The sequence below is a fragment of the Xyrauchen texanus genome, chromosome 27 (assembly GCF_025860055.1).
Source record: "Xyrauchen texanus isolate HMW12.3.18 chromosome 27, RBS_HiC_50CHRs, whole genome shotgun sequence".
Taxonomy (NCBI): Eukaryota; Metazoa; Chordata; class Actinopteri; order Cypriniformes; family Catostomidae; genus Xyrauchen; species Xyrauchen texanus.
In genome coordinates this window covers 8,500,872-8,518,639 of record NC_068302.1, presented here as the reverse complement: position 1 = coordinate 8,518,639, position 17,768 = coordinate 8,500,872, and the positions used below count along the sequence as shown (strand labels likewise).

Below are 17,768 nucleotides of genomic sequence, written 5' to 3'. Positions count from 1 at the left end.
TTGGAGATTTTCTGATGATGTAGCCACTTATTTGTTTTTAGGATGAATGATTATCGTTTTTCTTTGTTTTTCAGCTATGTCTAAACCAGCGGTGAAGATCTCAGGGGACTGGATCCGTTGTGTGAGCCGGATCAGGCCTTCCTTGTATCTGTGACCGCTCTGGATACAGCCATGAAGAGAATGGATGCGTTCAATCTGGAGAAGGTGAGGAAACATCTCAGAAACGTGCTTATATTTAGTTGCCTTTATTTATAATTAAGAATATTTCCCAATGCATATAAACAGATAAGATTTCATTTCCTCTGCAAATCTTGAAATGCATTAAATTGAAATGGAATTATTTTGTTTTTAAAACTATTGTCTGGTTAAAGTATAACACGCTCCAACCCTTTTAACAGAATACCAGAAGTATTTGGGCTTTTTAAAGGTATTTCTTATTTGGCTCATGATACTCATTTGCATACAGATACAAATTACATGGTTATGTTTTGAGCTTATATTGCCACTTCTAGATCTGGCTTACTCATCTCAAGGCCAAAATGGAGTCTGCATACTTGTACTGCCATACTATTTAACATTTGTTTGGTTTTCATTGTGGAAGAAAACATTCAGAATTTTGCAGAACGGATTTAAACAGTGTGTTAAACAGCTGAGAGTTCTACACTCTTATTGTGAATGTATTATTGAAGTAGCCAAATGTTTAATATTTAACCCTCCTATCGAGTTCGGGACATTTTTTGACCTGGTAGAGGTCAATCATAATTTTTAAATACCACAAAGTTTGTCTCACGAGAACCAAACTTTGTGACTGTCAAGACTACCAAAATTAACATATTTATTAATATATATATATTATTATTATTATTATTTTTTTTTTTTTTTTCAGATTTTTAGAAGAAATTATTTAAGAGATACAACCATTTTATAAAATTGATACATCTTTTGCATTCCCTGGTCAATTTTCAATATTTTCGCACATTTATGTATATCATTTTTCTTAAAAATACTTACAAATACATTTATACTCTTTACCATTCTCACACACACACTTTTTGTTGTCTTAAAATGGGACTGCATCTTGTATACAAACATATACGCAATAAACTTTATCAAAGGAAAAACTGTATGGCAAGAGCAAAAATTCAAGCATACATAGTCTGAATAAGTGCTGAAGGAAGAAAAGTCCAAATTTGTATCTGCCGCAGATACAGACTAACCTGATAATGAACCAGCTTGCAGTAATCACACATTAGCAGTATAGTATTTCATGCAATAAACAGAATACATTTTGTCTAAAAACATTGTATAGAAGTACAGATGTTGTGTAGTTGTGTTGTGTTTGTCAGCAGTAATAAGTAATTAATTAATATGGAAGTTAATAGGTAATTGCAACCAAACTGGCTCGGTTGTGAGGGAGGGTAGAGTCACATGGGGTAACCTCCTCGTGGTCACTATAAGGTGGCTCTCACTCTCGGCGGGGCACGTGGTGAGTTGTGCGTGGATGCAGTGGAGAATAGCGTGAAGCCTCCACATGCAGTATGTCTCCGCGGTAACATGCTCAACAAGCCACTTGATACGATGTGTGGATTGACGTCTCAGATGCGGAGGCAACTGAGATTCGTCCTCCGCCACCCAGATTGAGGCGAGTCACTACGCCACCATGAGGAACTGGGCATTCCAAACTGGGGAGAAAAGGGGAGAAAGAAAAAAAGTAATTCTCACCTTAAATGTTTATATAAATTGAATGCAATGTTATGTTCAAATATAATTTCATATAAACCTTGGGAGGTTTGAACCTTCAACCTTTCAATTACCCATCCAGATCGACCCCATGTTTTGTATGTTCAAGAATTTTCTCTCTCTTACTTTCTACTTCAAATTAAACTCTATGGAGCCTATGGGGGGTCCAAAGGGGGGCGCTATGTCGTTTAATATGTCTACACATAAAACGTTAAAATTCCTGGATACTTAAGTCTGGCATATGTGGTATAATATGATAATTTATAATCTGGACTTTTCATAAAACATCATCACTTTTGCCTTTATGTTACTTAAAATAACAAAACAAGGGCTGAAAACACCTGTGTCGCATATAAGCGCCACCTAGCGGTAATGTGGTAGAAATATTAATATGAATATAAATGTTTTTTATAATTCTCAAATAGCACTTAAATGTACAAGTCATATTTTAAATTGGAAAAATGTGTTCGACTATTGGTGATAAATTGTTATATATCATATCAAAGAGGAAATATTGAGCTTCTAGTCCACTCAGAGGCCGAGATATTGACATTAACTGAAAATTAGACTGAATGTCTATGGACGAGAACATCTATCAAGGCTGAGTTTTTCCTTGTACTTGCTGTCATCTAGTGAAATGAAATTGTAAAATTTTTGTGTGAAAAATTGTAGACAGCAGCCCAAAAATGCACCAGAGTTTAGATGGTTAATGTGCACTTATTATTTTTGATTAAAATGATGGCTGAAGGTAATTGTTATGTTAGCGTTGTGTTTTGAAAGTATCTTCGGGGCGTCTTGTTTTTTCTCTGTCTGTGCTTTAGTGCCGCTGCCGCTCAGGGATGTTCTGTATCTTCTGATATTTATGTATGTGCAATCTATCAGTCACTATCATGAATGATTCTAAGATGTGAAGAAGTCCAGTGTAGTTTATGCATAAATTTAGCTCTGTTTTACACATCTCAGAAATAAACCATGCACAAACTTCGGTTTTGCCTTGCAACACCTTCTAACCCATGTTTATTTTCCACTTTTGGCCAAGAGAAATGGTTGTTTCTCTGACTTTAGCAGAAGTCTTTTCTGTCTTCCCCCCCAGCAGATTGGCTATGAGTAAGATTTTCACACAGCAGACCCCACGCCCTTCTACACTCCTCAGTGTGCAAGCATCTTCAAATTAGGCCCATCTCAGCGTTGATGTCCTTTCTGTAGTTCTTGCTAGTGGAACTGTTACAATAGTGGTACTATTGTTGTCTTTTTCCTTTTTTCTACTTTTTATTTCTCCACATCAGAGTCAGTCTTTTAAAAGTGGTTAAGACCCCTTGAGCGATTCACAGAGCATTGACTGGATCACAGAACAGAAGCGTTTATCTTCTCATCTACTGCCTACAACCTCCACCCCAGAAATTCTGAGGTGGCTGTAGCTGATTTGTAAAATAGAAGTGGATGAGGCTTTGAACTTGGGTATAAACACTTTTGCACTGCTAATACTAACCTCTTGGCCACATGCATCTGTATTTAGTTGTCACCTCAGTCAAAACCAGAACTTGGAGTTGAGGGTTAAGTGATCAACTCTTGATTGAATTCATTGTCATTGTCCGTCCTTATTGGTCGTTCACATTGACAGCGTTTTGAAGCATCAAAGTGACTGGAAGTCATTCATTTTAGATGACATCCTGTCTATACCGTACGCAACCAATATTGCACCGTAACGACTTGAGGCTTTCTACACTTATGGAAGTGAACTTTCTAAAAAGATGATGTGCATTGGCAATTATCTGTGACCTGTAGCAACAAGCTTGTGCACTGCGTCAAAATGGGGTGTACGTAAACTGTTGGCGTGATGTGCTGGGTCGCGACTGTCACATCCAGTGTACTCCGCTGTTTTTAATGTGTAGCAAAAAAGTGTGCAAGTATTGCGACATACTATCCTAATGGGAGCAAATTTCTTTTTACATAACGTGTCAGCTGAAATTTAAACCCATCAACAGATTTCTCTGTCAGACATATCGTGTATATTAACTTCCGCACAAACCTGCCATTGCAAAATATACCATCAGTGCCTCTAGTTGTAATACAATCCACAGCTCGGCAGATTTCAGAAATAGCAGATTGAAGCCTGATGCAAAAATCCTTGCTCTCAACTGACCCCTCTGTCATCTTTACCAAAGCCAAATGCTTTCTACAGCTCTCCCCTCTTTGCCTGAGCACCATTTTCTCATACTCTACTGTATGGGCACTTGGCAGGCGTATGGCGCATTATCCGTGGGCGACAAGAGATGTTAGCACAGCTGATTTTTCTGTGCTGCGTTTTGCAGTGTGCTGGTGTGAATTACCACCCTGGGATACTTGAATGGTTAATGAGACTTCCATGAATCAGACACCAAACCTGCAACAAACTCCCTCTATTCTTCAAATTGAGGGGTTTTGTCATGATAGCCAACCGGATCATGCTTGCATTAGATAACAATAACTAAACAGTCGTCTTCCTTGCTCTATTTCAAAGAAATGATGGATGGCCCAAGGGAGGACACAAATAGGCTGGAAAATGTTATGATAATGAGTGTAGCTTCAGTGTAGGCCCACACTATGTATTTAAAAGTTGTGCTTTAAGGCACAACTAAAGGTAAAGCTTTTAATGGTTAATAACCTAGCAGCCATGGTGGTGGGGAGGAATATCGATTTTTCTGGGTTTGTATACATTTAATGTATTTTTGGGTGCTATGTATTGTGTGTGTTTGTGGCTGATCTCTAGCCCCTGATTCACACACTAGAGCTGGAGTGTCTCCCTCAGGCTGTGCTCTCATCATATGGAATATACTTCCCCATCACTTCATTCCCACCGCTGACTGTATCTCTCCACTGTACATCTCATCTCTTCCTATCACCTCTTGTTTGCCATATCTACTATCAACTCTCTTTACTGAGACAAAATGGACATGGTTGCATGTTTTATCTATATTTATGACTTTACGTTAGGGCTGCACAATTAATCGTATTTTTTCCATGAGGTTTCTGCCTCTCACGGTTAATTAAGCATAACCATCTGCGATATTAGTGAGCTATTAAGCAGTAATTACAGCCAGGTTACGTTACGGATTGTTATTCATTTTCTTTTTAGAAGGTGTCTACTGATGACAGACCAAATCACAAGTTCTTTTGAAGTCCATTTTCACCTGAACTGACCTTGTAACATTGCTGCTGGTGGCATAGGCAATGATGATGAAGTGAGAACCCAAGTGCAATTTATTTACATAAGTGATACCAAAACCCTAACTATAAACATGAAGTAAAATAGACATAAACTTGAACATGACTTGACATAAACGTTGCTCGACAAAACCATCTACACTCACATTCAATACTTGACGAAGGACAATAGTAAACATGAGGAATTTTATCTGTCAAAATGACTGACAGCATTTGAAATTATCCGTCAATGTTTTAAAAATCTGTAAATAACGTTACAGAGAATTTTCAGTTCTATCGGGAAGACACGCAGGCTTGAGTGAAGTTTAAGATGCCATTTATTTGATAAATGTAAAACAGAAAGTAATGTCTCTCTCTTTGGCGTAGGCCCCATCCGGCGGTCCGAGTGAGTTGTGCCCGGAACCGTCATATCCTGCCGGAGATAGGAGGCAGGGGCGAGGAGCCTACCCCCGTGCGGGACAGGGCTCAACTGGTGGTGGTGGGGTGGTGGAGGTTGCAGTGTTAGCACACTGAAACAGCAATGTGGTAGATTGTGAGCAGACTTATAAAGCAATGGCTTACGTGCGATTGGCTAGGAATTACCCCGCTAATGAAGTGATGATGTACAGCTGCTAGTCTTCCCGCTAGAACTACGCTGCACTTCCATTTATTGCAAGACCTGACATGTTGGGTCAAGTGATTGTTTGTGCCCCACCAGAAATAATGAGCCTCAGACGCCACTGACTGCAACTTTTTGAAGTCAACATGTTTATAATCCATTTTATTTATTAAATGTAAACCGGACATTTATTTAGAAAATAACGTAGTATTGGAATTTATATTTTCCGTAAGGAATTGATTGGATCGTGAAAAGTGGGTGTTATGTACCCGAATGGAGCCAGGTGGTTGGATAGGAGGGGTTGAAAAATAAGTGGCCTTGTTGACGTCAGCCAAAAAGTAAAGTAGTTTCAGAGGCAGTGCAAGTTATTGTATTTTGATGAAAGATTATATAGCCTAAAAAAAAATATATATATATATATATATATATATATATATATATATATATATATGTCTTTGAAATATTTCTTTTCAACAAAATCTTCACAGTAAGAAAAGTTATATTAGAGCTGATAGCATCAATTTTGATTTCATGTTTACTTTCCCCAACTAAATAGTGTTCTGATTCAGGGATATTTTGACAGCCAAACTTGCTGACACTAATCATTCTTAATTTTGGTTTCTTGTTTTTAATTTCATTGTTGTTGTTACTACTATTTTAGACTTTGTATATTAAAGATTTAATTTGAAAGATTGCTAGCTCCTCTTTAATAAATCGTTCTGTTCTCGGGTCAAGTTTGGTTTGCTCTCGGTGACTGACTCTGCTATCAATAGCGAGTGAGTTGTTGATTACCTCCATAAGTTACAATCCTCTGATGGGCCTGTCAGCTTGTGTTGGCTTCCCTCTTCACGCTGTGGTTTTAACATTCTCTGTTTGCTCATTACTTGCATTGTTTGCCAGGTTAAGTTAGCATTCTGTCAGCCAACCACATCCTATTGACATCCCAGATTTGCAATGTAAATGATGTTTTGCAAGTTTAAGATTTTAATTGTGTGGCAACTTTTAAGACTTTGTGGGTTTGGGACTCGAGGCTGCGATGCGACGTTCATTTACACCCTTTTACCTCAAACACCCCCCTTCCATCCTCTCTAGCCCTGACTCCACACAGAGGAACGAAGGGATTATAAACTGTTATTGTTAAAAATGTTTGTTTGTAAAGAACTTTCATCTTGTATGGCGGCCCACCCTCTCCAGCGTTTTCAACCCCAGCCGGGGCTGTGCTTTCATGTATCGTCCCTTGACGATTCCAGCCTTTTATATTTGCTGCTTGATTAATATTCACGTCTTTCTTGCTTTCCTCAGGCCAGGAGCACAATAAAGGAACAATGTCACAAAATGTTTCTCCATACTTCTCATTTGAACAGAATGCACTTCGTATTGAAAGGGAGGGGCAACAGCTGTTGATGTTCTTAACGTGGGGGTTATGTTGTATCCTGTTGCCAATTAGCTTTACCCAGAAGTTTTTCAGTCATTGTTATTTATTTATTTTTATTGTTTTGTTGTGTTCGACTTAATGATCCATGTCATTTGTTTTCATGGTTGTCATTAACCACAGTCAGTGGAGTGGGTTTCATTCAAACAGTTCATTTGAATAGTATTATTTTACTTTACACCTTTGCTGGGATATGTTAGTGCTTTGGGTTTTATGTGTAATAAATGTACATGTTAAGCACATTTCTATCGGGAAGACACGCAGGCTTGAGTGAAGTTTAAGATGCCATTTATTTGATAAATGTAAAACAGGAAGTAATGTCTCTCTCTTTGGCATAGGCCCCGTCCGGCAGTCCGAGCGAGTTGTACCCGGAACCGTCATGTCCTGCCGGAGATAGGAGGCAGGGGCGAGGAGCCTACCCCGTGTGGGACGGGGCTCAACTGGTGGTGGTGGGGTGGTGGAGGTTGCAGTTTTAGCACACAGAAACAGCAATGTGATAGATTGTGAACGGACTTATAAAGCAATGGCTTGCATGCGATTGGCTAGGAATTACCCCGCTAATGACGTGATGATGTACAGCTGCAAGTCTTCCCGCTAGAACTACACTGCGCATCCATTTATTTTCATATGGTAGCATGTTATATGCTGTTTTAGTTTTTTCCATATACAATTGAATTTACCCTTGTCACCACAGTATAAGTGATTTGTTTTTCTGCTTATGTTTGATGTGGTATTTTTTTTTTCTTTCCTTCTATCTGCAGGTCAGTCAGATACAGAAGACTAATGAAAAAGTAAGTGCAGTACATGTAATTATGCTTTCAATCAACAATTTTTGTTTGTCATCCTGGAGAGTGACGCAGTCATTAGATCTAGTCAAAAACCTAGTAAGCTGCCTACCTAGACAGGATTTTAAGGAGTCATATATGTATGGCATTCCGTTATTGTGGCAGATAAGTAAAGAATTGATTAGACATGACAAAAATGACTTTACAGTAGTTAGTAAATTATTACAAAATATTGTTTGTTTTTATGTCCATACCATTGGACAGAAGCGTATCATTAACATATGGGCAGGAATAAATTATTATTATTTATTTATTTTAAAATCAACCTTTTTTATGTTACTAAACAGCCCAAAACCTTAGCAACATGATAATGACAAACTCTATTAGGATTAATTGTGAGTCAGTTTCCCCTTGGTGCTGCCTAATAATGGGTTCACTCAGTCACTTATTAGGTTCCATTTCAGTTAGGATGCTGCCTTCGAATGCAGATAGGGGTGTAAATCACAAGATTCATCACAATACAATCTTATATTGATGCTCTTAGCCAGCAATCCAATGTTTGCAACACCTCAATGTCTGCAGTGATGTGATGAAATTTCAATTCGATTCAAGAACCCGTGAACGATATTACAATATTATGTGCCTATTTTTCACAATCAATAAAATTAATTATCTCACAAATCTAACCAAATTGTAATTGGAATATTTTATTGAGCTCTCTGAAAAGTGTGAATCCAGTATTCACATTGAGACATCCACTGCAAAATAATCTACTTCAGTTGTTGAAAAAAACAATACATAAAATAAATAATATAGAAAATGATGTCACATCCACGTGATCATCAATCGTTTGATGACAGCTCAATGAGTTAAACGTGGATGCCTTGTGGAATGAAGTAAACACAGCAGTGACAAACTGTCATCTCTACAACAATCAAGCAAGTCTTCAGGGGCGTAACTTAAGGGAGGGCAGCCACCCTAGGGCCCTATTTGAGAGGGGGCCCACAACAGTCGACCTAAAGGTACCATACAAAATGACTGTGGGCCCGATGGTTGACGATAAATGACCCAGGCTCCCAAAGGAGTGGGCCCAACAGGTTATTTGTACTGGAGCCCGTAAGATCCAAGTTGCGCCACTGCAAGTCTTTTGATCAAAAATACAGGTGAAACTCGAAAAATTAGAATATCGTGCAAAAGTTCATTAATTTCAGTAATTCAACTTAAAAGGTGAAACTAATATATTATATAGACTCATTACAAGCAAAGAAAGATATTTCAAGCCTTTATTTGATATAATTTTGATGATTATGGCTTACAGCTTATGAAAACCCCAAATTCAGAATCTCAGAAAATTAGAATATTACATGAAATCAATAAAAAAAGGATTTTAAATACAGAAATGTCGGCCCTCTGAAAAGTATAATCATGCATATGTACTCAGTACTTGGTTTGGGCCCCTTTTGCATTAATTACTGCCTCAATGCGGCGTGGCATGGATGCTATCATCCTGTGGCACAGCTGAGGTGTTATGGAAGACCAAGATGCTTCAATAGCGGCCTTCAGCTCTTCTGCATTGTTTGGTCTCATGTCTCTCATCTTTCTCTTGGCAATGCCCCATAGATTCTCTATGGGGTTCAGGTCAGGCGAGTTTGCTGGCCAATCAAGCACAGTAATACCATGGTCATTGAACCAGGTTTTGGTACTTTTGGCAGTGTGGGCAGGTGCCAAGTCCTGCTGGAAAATGAAGTCAGCATCTCCATAAAGCTTGTCTGCTGAAGGAAGCATGAAGTGCTCTAAAATGTCCCGGTAGACGGCTGCGTTGACTCTGGACTTAATAAAGCACAGTGGACCAACACCAGCCGATGACATGGCTCCCCAAACCAACACAGACTGTGGAAACTTCACACTGGACTTCAAGCATCTTGGATTGTGTGCCTCTCCATTCTTCCTCCAGACTCTGGGACCTTGATTTCCAAATGAGAAGCAAAATTTGCTCTCATCAGAAAAGAGGACTTTGGACCACTGAGCAACAGACCAGTTTTTTAGCCCAGGTAAGATGCTTCTGACATTGTTTGTTGTTCAGGAGCGGCTTGACAAGAGGAATACGACATTTGAAGCCTCAGTCCACTCCTTGTGAAGCTCCCCCACACATTTGAATGGCCTTTTCCTGACAATCCTCTCCAGGCTACGGTCATCCCTGCTGCTTGTGCACCTTTTTCTTCCACACTTTTCCCTTCCACTTAACTTTCTATTAATGTGCTTTGATACAGCACTTTGAGAACATCCAACTTCTTTTGCAATTACCTTTTGAGGCTTTCCCTCCTTGTGGAGGGTGTCAATGATGGTTTTCTGCACAACTGTCAGGTCAGCAGTCTTCCCCATGATTGTGAATTCAACTGAACCAGACTGAGAGACCATTTAAAGGCTCAGGAACCCTTTGCAGGTGTTTAGCTGATTAGAGTGTGACACTTTGAACCTACAATACTGAACCTTTTCATAATATTCTAATTTTCTGAGATTCTGAATTTGGGGTTTTCATAAGCTGTAAGCCATAATCATAAAAATTATATCAAATAAAGGCTTGAAATATCTTACTTTGCTTGTAATGAGTCTATATAATATATTAGTTTCACCTTTTAAGTTGAATTACTGAAATTAATGAACTTTTGCACGATATTCTAATTTTTCGAGTTTCACCTGTACTTACTTATTATTTTTTATTGGCTACAACCAGTTTACTGTGAAAATTTTTAGTAAGGGTGTTGATGTGAAGATGTGAAAAGTCTTGTAATTGTTTTGGGGCAGGGCAGGTGTTTTCTCTTTTCCTAAGTTCTGTTCAGAATGACATGGTTGAATTGCTTCAAAGTGCTTTAAAATAGAAACGTCTCTTGTCGAGAAGCTCACATTTCGAGGGAAGCCCGGTTGACGGGCACGCACGGATAGAGCTTCAATCGCTCCCCGCACATCTGTGTTCAACATGAGAAACGTATATAGTGCTTACAAAGCGAGATGAATATCATAAATTTGCGTGACGGAAAGGCATACAGTTGTGGCTGGAATAAGAGTGTCAAAATAAAGGTTTATCTTAAAAATATATACATCGATGTTTACCGCGTTGAATCAATGGCAATGTTTATTTGATCGATGCATCGATCCAGATCGATGGATCGTTACACCCCTACTATGGGGGCAGTAGGCAGATCACTAAGTTTTGGAACAGAGCTATTGTATTTATTATTAGTTCAATCCTCTTTTTTTTCATTGGTTTATCAGAGCAGCAGATACTTTACAACAGACATCATCTTCCATAGGATATTGTTGATTTGACCTTGAATGGACAGGACATTATAAGTTAGTAATGAATGTTGGATAGAATTATGTTATTGTCTCTAAACACCTGGAATCAATTAGCTTGCGTTCGGCAGAACAAATATGTACTTTTCTATTTCAGTTTAACAGAGTTGACTGATATTTTTATAGCATAAAAAACTTCAGCCAGACCGTTGCAGTTAATTAATAGCGAGAAGGTGTGTTAACAACTCTCATGTAATTCGCCAGACTTCCTCTCAGCTGCACACATTAAAAGCAGCAAGATTTTTATTTGAGAAATAATCTGACGTACAGGTCTTTCCTGAAGGGAATGAAAGAGTGCATCTGGAGGAAAGTTTATTTGGCTGTCTGCCCCTCCACTCCTGCCTCTCCCCCATGAGCGCTATTCCATCCCGCTGTGCTCTCGTGGGAGGAGCCGGAACAGGAAGCAGGCCTTAACGAGTGACCAGGATAAGAAGTGGGTGCAAAGACTTACAAATGTGTGTGTGTGTTAACTTGGCTATGCTTTGTCCCCAGATTGAGCTAAATCTGACTAAACCTCCTTTTGGGGATGTCTTCAATTGGAGAAACAGTTCCTTTTAGGAGTAGGGTTAGAATTTAAATTATTTTGTCCATTTGTAGTCATTAATTTTAGCTTCATTTCTAAACAATAGAAGTCCATGATATGTCAAATGTGCTTGAAAATGTCCATACTAGTGAAAAACAATTATTTGAAGTGGTCCTCACTATTAAATAAACATAAATCAGCCAAATCGCGGTGCGCGGCACAATATTCGCAATAAAAGGTGTCTTTTCTATGTTAATCAGAGTTTTTGTCCTAATCAGCCATGACACACGATGAGCGACAGCGACAGGGCTTTCTATTTTTGGAATTGTTTCTATTTCTGGGACGTCGCACCAGGCATCTCATTCATCAAATGGGTCTAAAATGATTCTTATTAAAGCCAGCATCTCACTAGCCGGTTCACAACAACTTGATTGTGTACGAGGGTGTCTCACCTACCCAATGTTGTGCTTGAGGTCTCCTCTTCTTCAGCTGGAGCTCTGACTCTCGTTCTTTCTATCCACTTTTCTGCCATGTGGATATCGGCAAAATAAAACAGGAGTACTGCGCGAACATAAATAATCGTATGAGACTGAATAAGGATGCGATTCATAATGTAACTTTGGCCGGTGTATGTGTGTGATTGTGTATTTATCCCCTCAGAGCTTGCCGTTGAATGTGTTATGGAGCTTATATGAGAAAATGAGTTGCGTTCAATAAAAAAACTGTTCTGTCTGTAATTGCTCTGTTTTCAAAATGTTATTGTCAATTATCCACATTTAAGTGTATTAATGTTGTGGTGTTGCGTCATGCCTGGTGTGGACAGACAAACTAGAACCTTATCGCATTGCATCGCATCTGGTTAGGACAAGGTGTGAGAGGGTTCAAATGTGTTAGAGCGCCATCTACATGTCAGATCGGCATTTTGTGAAGGAATGTGATGAGGCAAAAAAAAATTTTTTAATACTTGCTACAATCTAGTGGAATAAAATAAGACTATTTGGAGGGAAACGGGGTGAACAGAAGCAGAATTACATGTTTTGCAATTTATTTATAAAGCACAATAAAAACAACAAAGTTGAACCATTGTGCAGTACAACCACAATAAAAAAACATCACAAAATACAACACGCATTTCAAAACTATGCTGTACTACCACAATGCAAGAAAAGGATATCACAAGCGCATATTTAAGCTCACACCGCCCAAGACAGACTCTAAGATTGATTATATGCCTGATCGAAAAGATTTTTAGCTTTGATTTAAATTCCGCTTCTGTCAAAACTGTTCTGAAGATCATAGGTTGACTGTTCCATAATTTATGGCCGGCTATAACAAAAGCACGGTCGCCCCTCAACTTAAGCCTAGACCTAGGAATCATCAATAGCCTCTGCTCAGATGACCTTAGACCTCAAAAGTCTTGCAGCTTCGTTTTGGACTGTTTGTGAACGATCAGTATAAGATTGGCCTATTCCTATATAAAGTGAATTGCAGTAGTCAAGTCAAGATGAAACAAAAGCATGTATAACTTTCTTTAACTCTACAAATGATAGAAAACTCTTAACCTTGGCTAAAAGTCTCAGTTGGACTTCTGCATTTATCTGTTTGTCAAGTTTCAGAGTCAAATGCAAGTCATTTTTCACAGAGGGTTTAACGTAATATGTCAGATCGCAAAAATCAAGACTTTTGCTGCCTGAAGTGCCTGAAGGCCCAAACACAACAACATATGTTATACTCTCATTTAGATGAAAAAAATATAAGGACATCCATGATTTAATATCTGAGTGGCAAGCGGCTAAGGATTTCAAGCCATTATTTTTTAGCAATTAGTCCATAGTATATGTAAATAGTGAGCTTTTAAATATAAGTGTGAAAATTTGCAGGCGGCAGTCCAAAAATGCACCAGAGTTGAAGAGGTTAAATGTATTCTACACAGATAATATTATATTAGAAATATGTGTTATCCTAGTAATGTATGCAAAAGTAATTCAATTGAAAATCAGTAACTGTAATCTGATTACAAGAATTTAAAATTGTCACTACATTTGGACAAAGTAATTGGATTACTTTGTAATCAGATTACTCCCAGCACCAGTAATCAAGTAAAACCTATATGTATGTGGAGATGTGTTTTTCAACTTTTTTCTTAAAGGATGATAATATATATATATATATATATATATATATATATATATTTTTTTATTTTTTTATTTTATTACTTTAAGCTTCACCACAAGGTTTTGCTCTCAAGCCACTCTGGTAAAGCCGTACATCTGTGTGTGTGTGTGTGTGTGTGTGTGTGTGTGTGTGTGTGTGTGTGTGTGTGTGTGTGTGTGTGTGTGTTTGAGAGAGAGATTGAGAAGTGTGACCACAAGACTGAGGAAGATATATAGAAAGTATGGTCTGTTGGGGTGTGTGTTGTAAAGTGAACATTCAACCGTGTGTGTGTGTCTTTGGTGGCAGGATGGAATGGTTCTCATTTCCGCTGGCTGGTGGGTGTGTGGCGGACGTGTGTGTAGGCTCTTACCGTGGCCTCTAGCCCAGAAACACATACACTAACACTGCGAGTATAGGAGAGACTTTAAACAGCAGAGCACCACTTGGACATAACACATTCTCAAACTTATGGTTGACCACTTCTCTTCCGTAACTGTACAAATGTTTGCATAAACTGCAGTGGATGTTAAAACAGCACTGATTCATTCAAACCTAGAATAAAAGGGTGAATATTACGAAAATTGTCAAGAAATATCTTGGTCATATTTTAACCCAAATTTTAAAAAAGTAAATAAGAATGAATGTGTTGCATAAAGAGAATGTCAATATATATATATAAAAAAAACATCAATACATTTAATTGCATGTCTTTGAATGTGATAATATAATATAATATAATAATATATACCCCCCATTCTCATTAATACAGATTGCATTCTCATTACTGTAGTTTGAAATAAAAATCATGCAATATAATTTAAATTGTACAATTGTAAGTATACATTACTGGTGTATTACTGGAGTGCTGAATTTAACGTATTAATAAAATGTATTATAAAAAAAAAAAAAGAACATGATTTTAATAAAGCAAATATGATTTTATTTCCTGTATTAATAAGATTGCATTTTTTCACTTTACACTAATGAGAATTTTGGAGGAAAATGTGCCTAATTGTCATGAAAATAATGTCATAATGCAAAAAATGCTAATGGTCCTACAAATAGGCTTCATGTTCTTAATGCAAAATTAATTTCTAAGTGAGATTCACACATATAAGTACACAGATCTCCTACTCGGCTTTTAACAAAACTACATTCTTTTAGCAATCCCCATGTCTTGACTCCAGTGGCATCCTTAATACACGCTGCCTTTGTTTTCTGCTGAGCCGAAACACATTTAAACAAACATAAGCCAAGATACAAGGAAATACAAGATTCCATTAGTGCATGAATAGCTCAGCGTTTCTCTTTGCTTCCTCATTGTTCTCCCAGTGTTCACGGGATGAAAGTATTTATAATGTGATCTGTTTGAAAGGCTGGTGAAACTTTAATGGCTTCATAAAGCTGTCGAATCTGTTAATGTGAAAACTCATTTCCAAACCAGGTGAGTGCATGCATGCGTGTTTTGTCTGCGCAAACAGAAGTTAGCAACAGTTTTGAAATGAGTGGGTAACACTCCATTATATCTGCTGGGCAATATGCATTAGGGGGAGGTTAATTTCACTCTGTTGATTCAAGTCTTTGTTGGCCAAGACAGATGGAATGTTTATATATATATATATATATATGCTTCATGGCGAGATACCTTAGTGGTGCTTGCTAAGCCAGGCATTAACATTTCTATTTGTTGTACTTAGGGATTTGAAGAAACTCATGACCCTAAATATTACACTTTGGCACATAAGTTGTCCTGCACTGTTTGTGCTATGGACATGAATGATGCCTCAAATCATGAATTTTTTGTTTGGCAGAAATCCATAGATTTTTATTGAAAGAGGGACCTCATCCATATCTGGGTGAATCCAACACATTCTCATGACAGCTCATAATAATTTACATGAGATGTCGAAATCATAAGATATCGTACAACTTTACGATACATAGAAACCAACCAATCAATAAACTAATTTTTCTAATAAATACAATTATACAAAATGTTTGTTAGCCTCCTATCCAACACTAAATTTTAAGAAAGTAAATGTGACTCATTCCATGTCTATATGTATTGACATGTATGTCAATAACCTGTAACGCTTTTCCCTCATCTCATTCCAAACCCTTATGTTTTCTTTCTTCTGTGGTACACTAGTAATTTTCATATTAAAATGATGGGTTAATTGAAATTATTTCTTATGATTTCACCATCTTGTGTAAATTATGACTTGTCGTGAGACTGGGTTCGTAAATCTCACAAAATGTGTGAAGAGCATGTCCGTATTTTTTAATTTTTTCACCCCAAATTTAAAAAAGAAATTTCATTTTATTTTGCATACAGAAATTAAAAACTGTAGTTAGGACAATTAAACATTTTTAATACTCAAAGTAAGTCTGAATGCATTACGGTAATGAGTATTTGTGAGGAAAATATGCTTAATTCAAGAAAAAATTTTTTATTGATCCTTAAATCAGGTAATTTATAAAAAATAAAAAAAATAAAAAAATAATTAAAAAAAATAATACACATATATATATTTTTGATTGGGATGAAATATAACCTGGGCACTTTTTCATGAGGTACACTCATCTAAGAATAAAGCAGACTTATCTCACAGTGAAATTGGAAACAGTAGTTTGACTTTTCTTTAGCTGGAAAAAGGTCTATACTTACCGAAATGCGAATCACTGCCCCCAGTGGCCAAAGCGTTAGGTGTTGTTGGGCCTATGGGCATGTCTGAGCAAAATATTTTGGGTGATATGTCCAAAGAGGGGCGCCAAAAGTGAGTTGTAAAGCAAGTCGTTTTTAGCTGTACATGCTGTAATAGAGTGAAGAGAAATGCATATTTTGTAAACTATACTTCCCAACCCAAACCTACACCTAACCATAGGAAAAATCCAACCTCTGAATCAGGCTAGTCGCTGATTATATGAACGTGATAACTTCCTGGTTTCAACGCGGGATCCGAACCTAAGCTGCTGACACAATTCACTTCTGGTCTCTCCACAGGGGGAGGTAAACACTCTGAAGCAGATGCAAAAAATGTCTGATAGGTGAAGGCGCTTATCTGTGAGGCACTTATATTAGGTACCGAAATCCGGAAACAACATGATAACTTAAAAAAGGCTTTAAAAAAGGACACTCAACAGAGACTGCCCTCTTGTCAGTAGTGGAAACCCTGCGATTGACAAGAGCAAACTTCAAATCATATGTCCTTATCCTCCTTGACCTGCTTTCGACACAGTGAACAACTAGATTCACCTCACCAGGAGAGGAGAGGTGTCCGAGTCACACTAGCTGATGTTCCATAGGGATCAGTGCTTGGACCCCTCCTTTTCTTAATCTAAACTACATCACTAAACCCTATCAGTAAGGCACATGGTTTCACCTACCACTGCTACGCAAATGATATGCAGCTCTACCTGACATTTCAGCCTGACGAACCTAACATCCCAGCTCATATCTCTGCCTGCCTTTCAGATATCACTGACTGGATGAAGGAATTTCACCTTAAGCTCAACCTTGCCAAGACAGAACTCCTCGTGATCCCAGCCAACCTGTTTGTTAACCACAACCTCTCTACTCATCTTGGTTCATCAGCGCTAATGCCATCAGGACAGCCTGAAACCTGGGAGTGGTGGTGGATGATCAACTCAATTTCTTTCCAACATCTTATCAACCCTCTTGCAGGTTCATGCAGGAAAATCAGACCTTTCCTGTCTGAATATGCCTCATAGCTTCTGATCCAAGCTCTGGTCATTTCAAGGCTGGACTATTGTAATACCCTGTTGGCTGGACTCCCAGCTAGCAAGATTAAGCCACTGCAGATGATCCAGATCGCTGCAGCGTGTCTGGTCTTCAATCAGCCAAAGAGAGTCACCCCACTCTTTATTTCCACTGGCTGCCAGTAGCTGCCTGCATCAAATGCAAGGCTTTGAATCTAGCCTTCAGGACAGCTAATGGAACAGCTCCCTCTACTTCAA

At 38.1% G+C, this 17,768-nt stretch overlaps 1 protein-coding gene across 1 annotated transcript in view; it reads left to right on the top strand.

The window, feature by feature from the left end:
• LOC127620524 (bridging integrator 3-like) overlaps positions 1 to 17,768 on the top strand; it is an 85,853-nt gene that overhangs the window by 41,524 nt on the left and 26,561 nt on the right. The window contains exons 3-4 of the mRNA XM_052093656.1: positions 75 to 204; positions 7,736 to 7,765. Of these exons, the coding sequence (XP_051949616.1) occupies positions 172 to 204; positions 7,736 to 7,765 (63 nt within the window). The 5' untranslated portion in view covers positions 75 to 171. The remainder of the gene's footprint in view (positions 1 to 74; positions 205 to 7,735; positions 7,766 to 17,768) is intronic.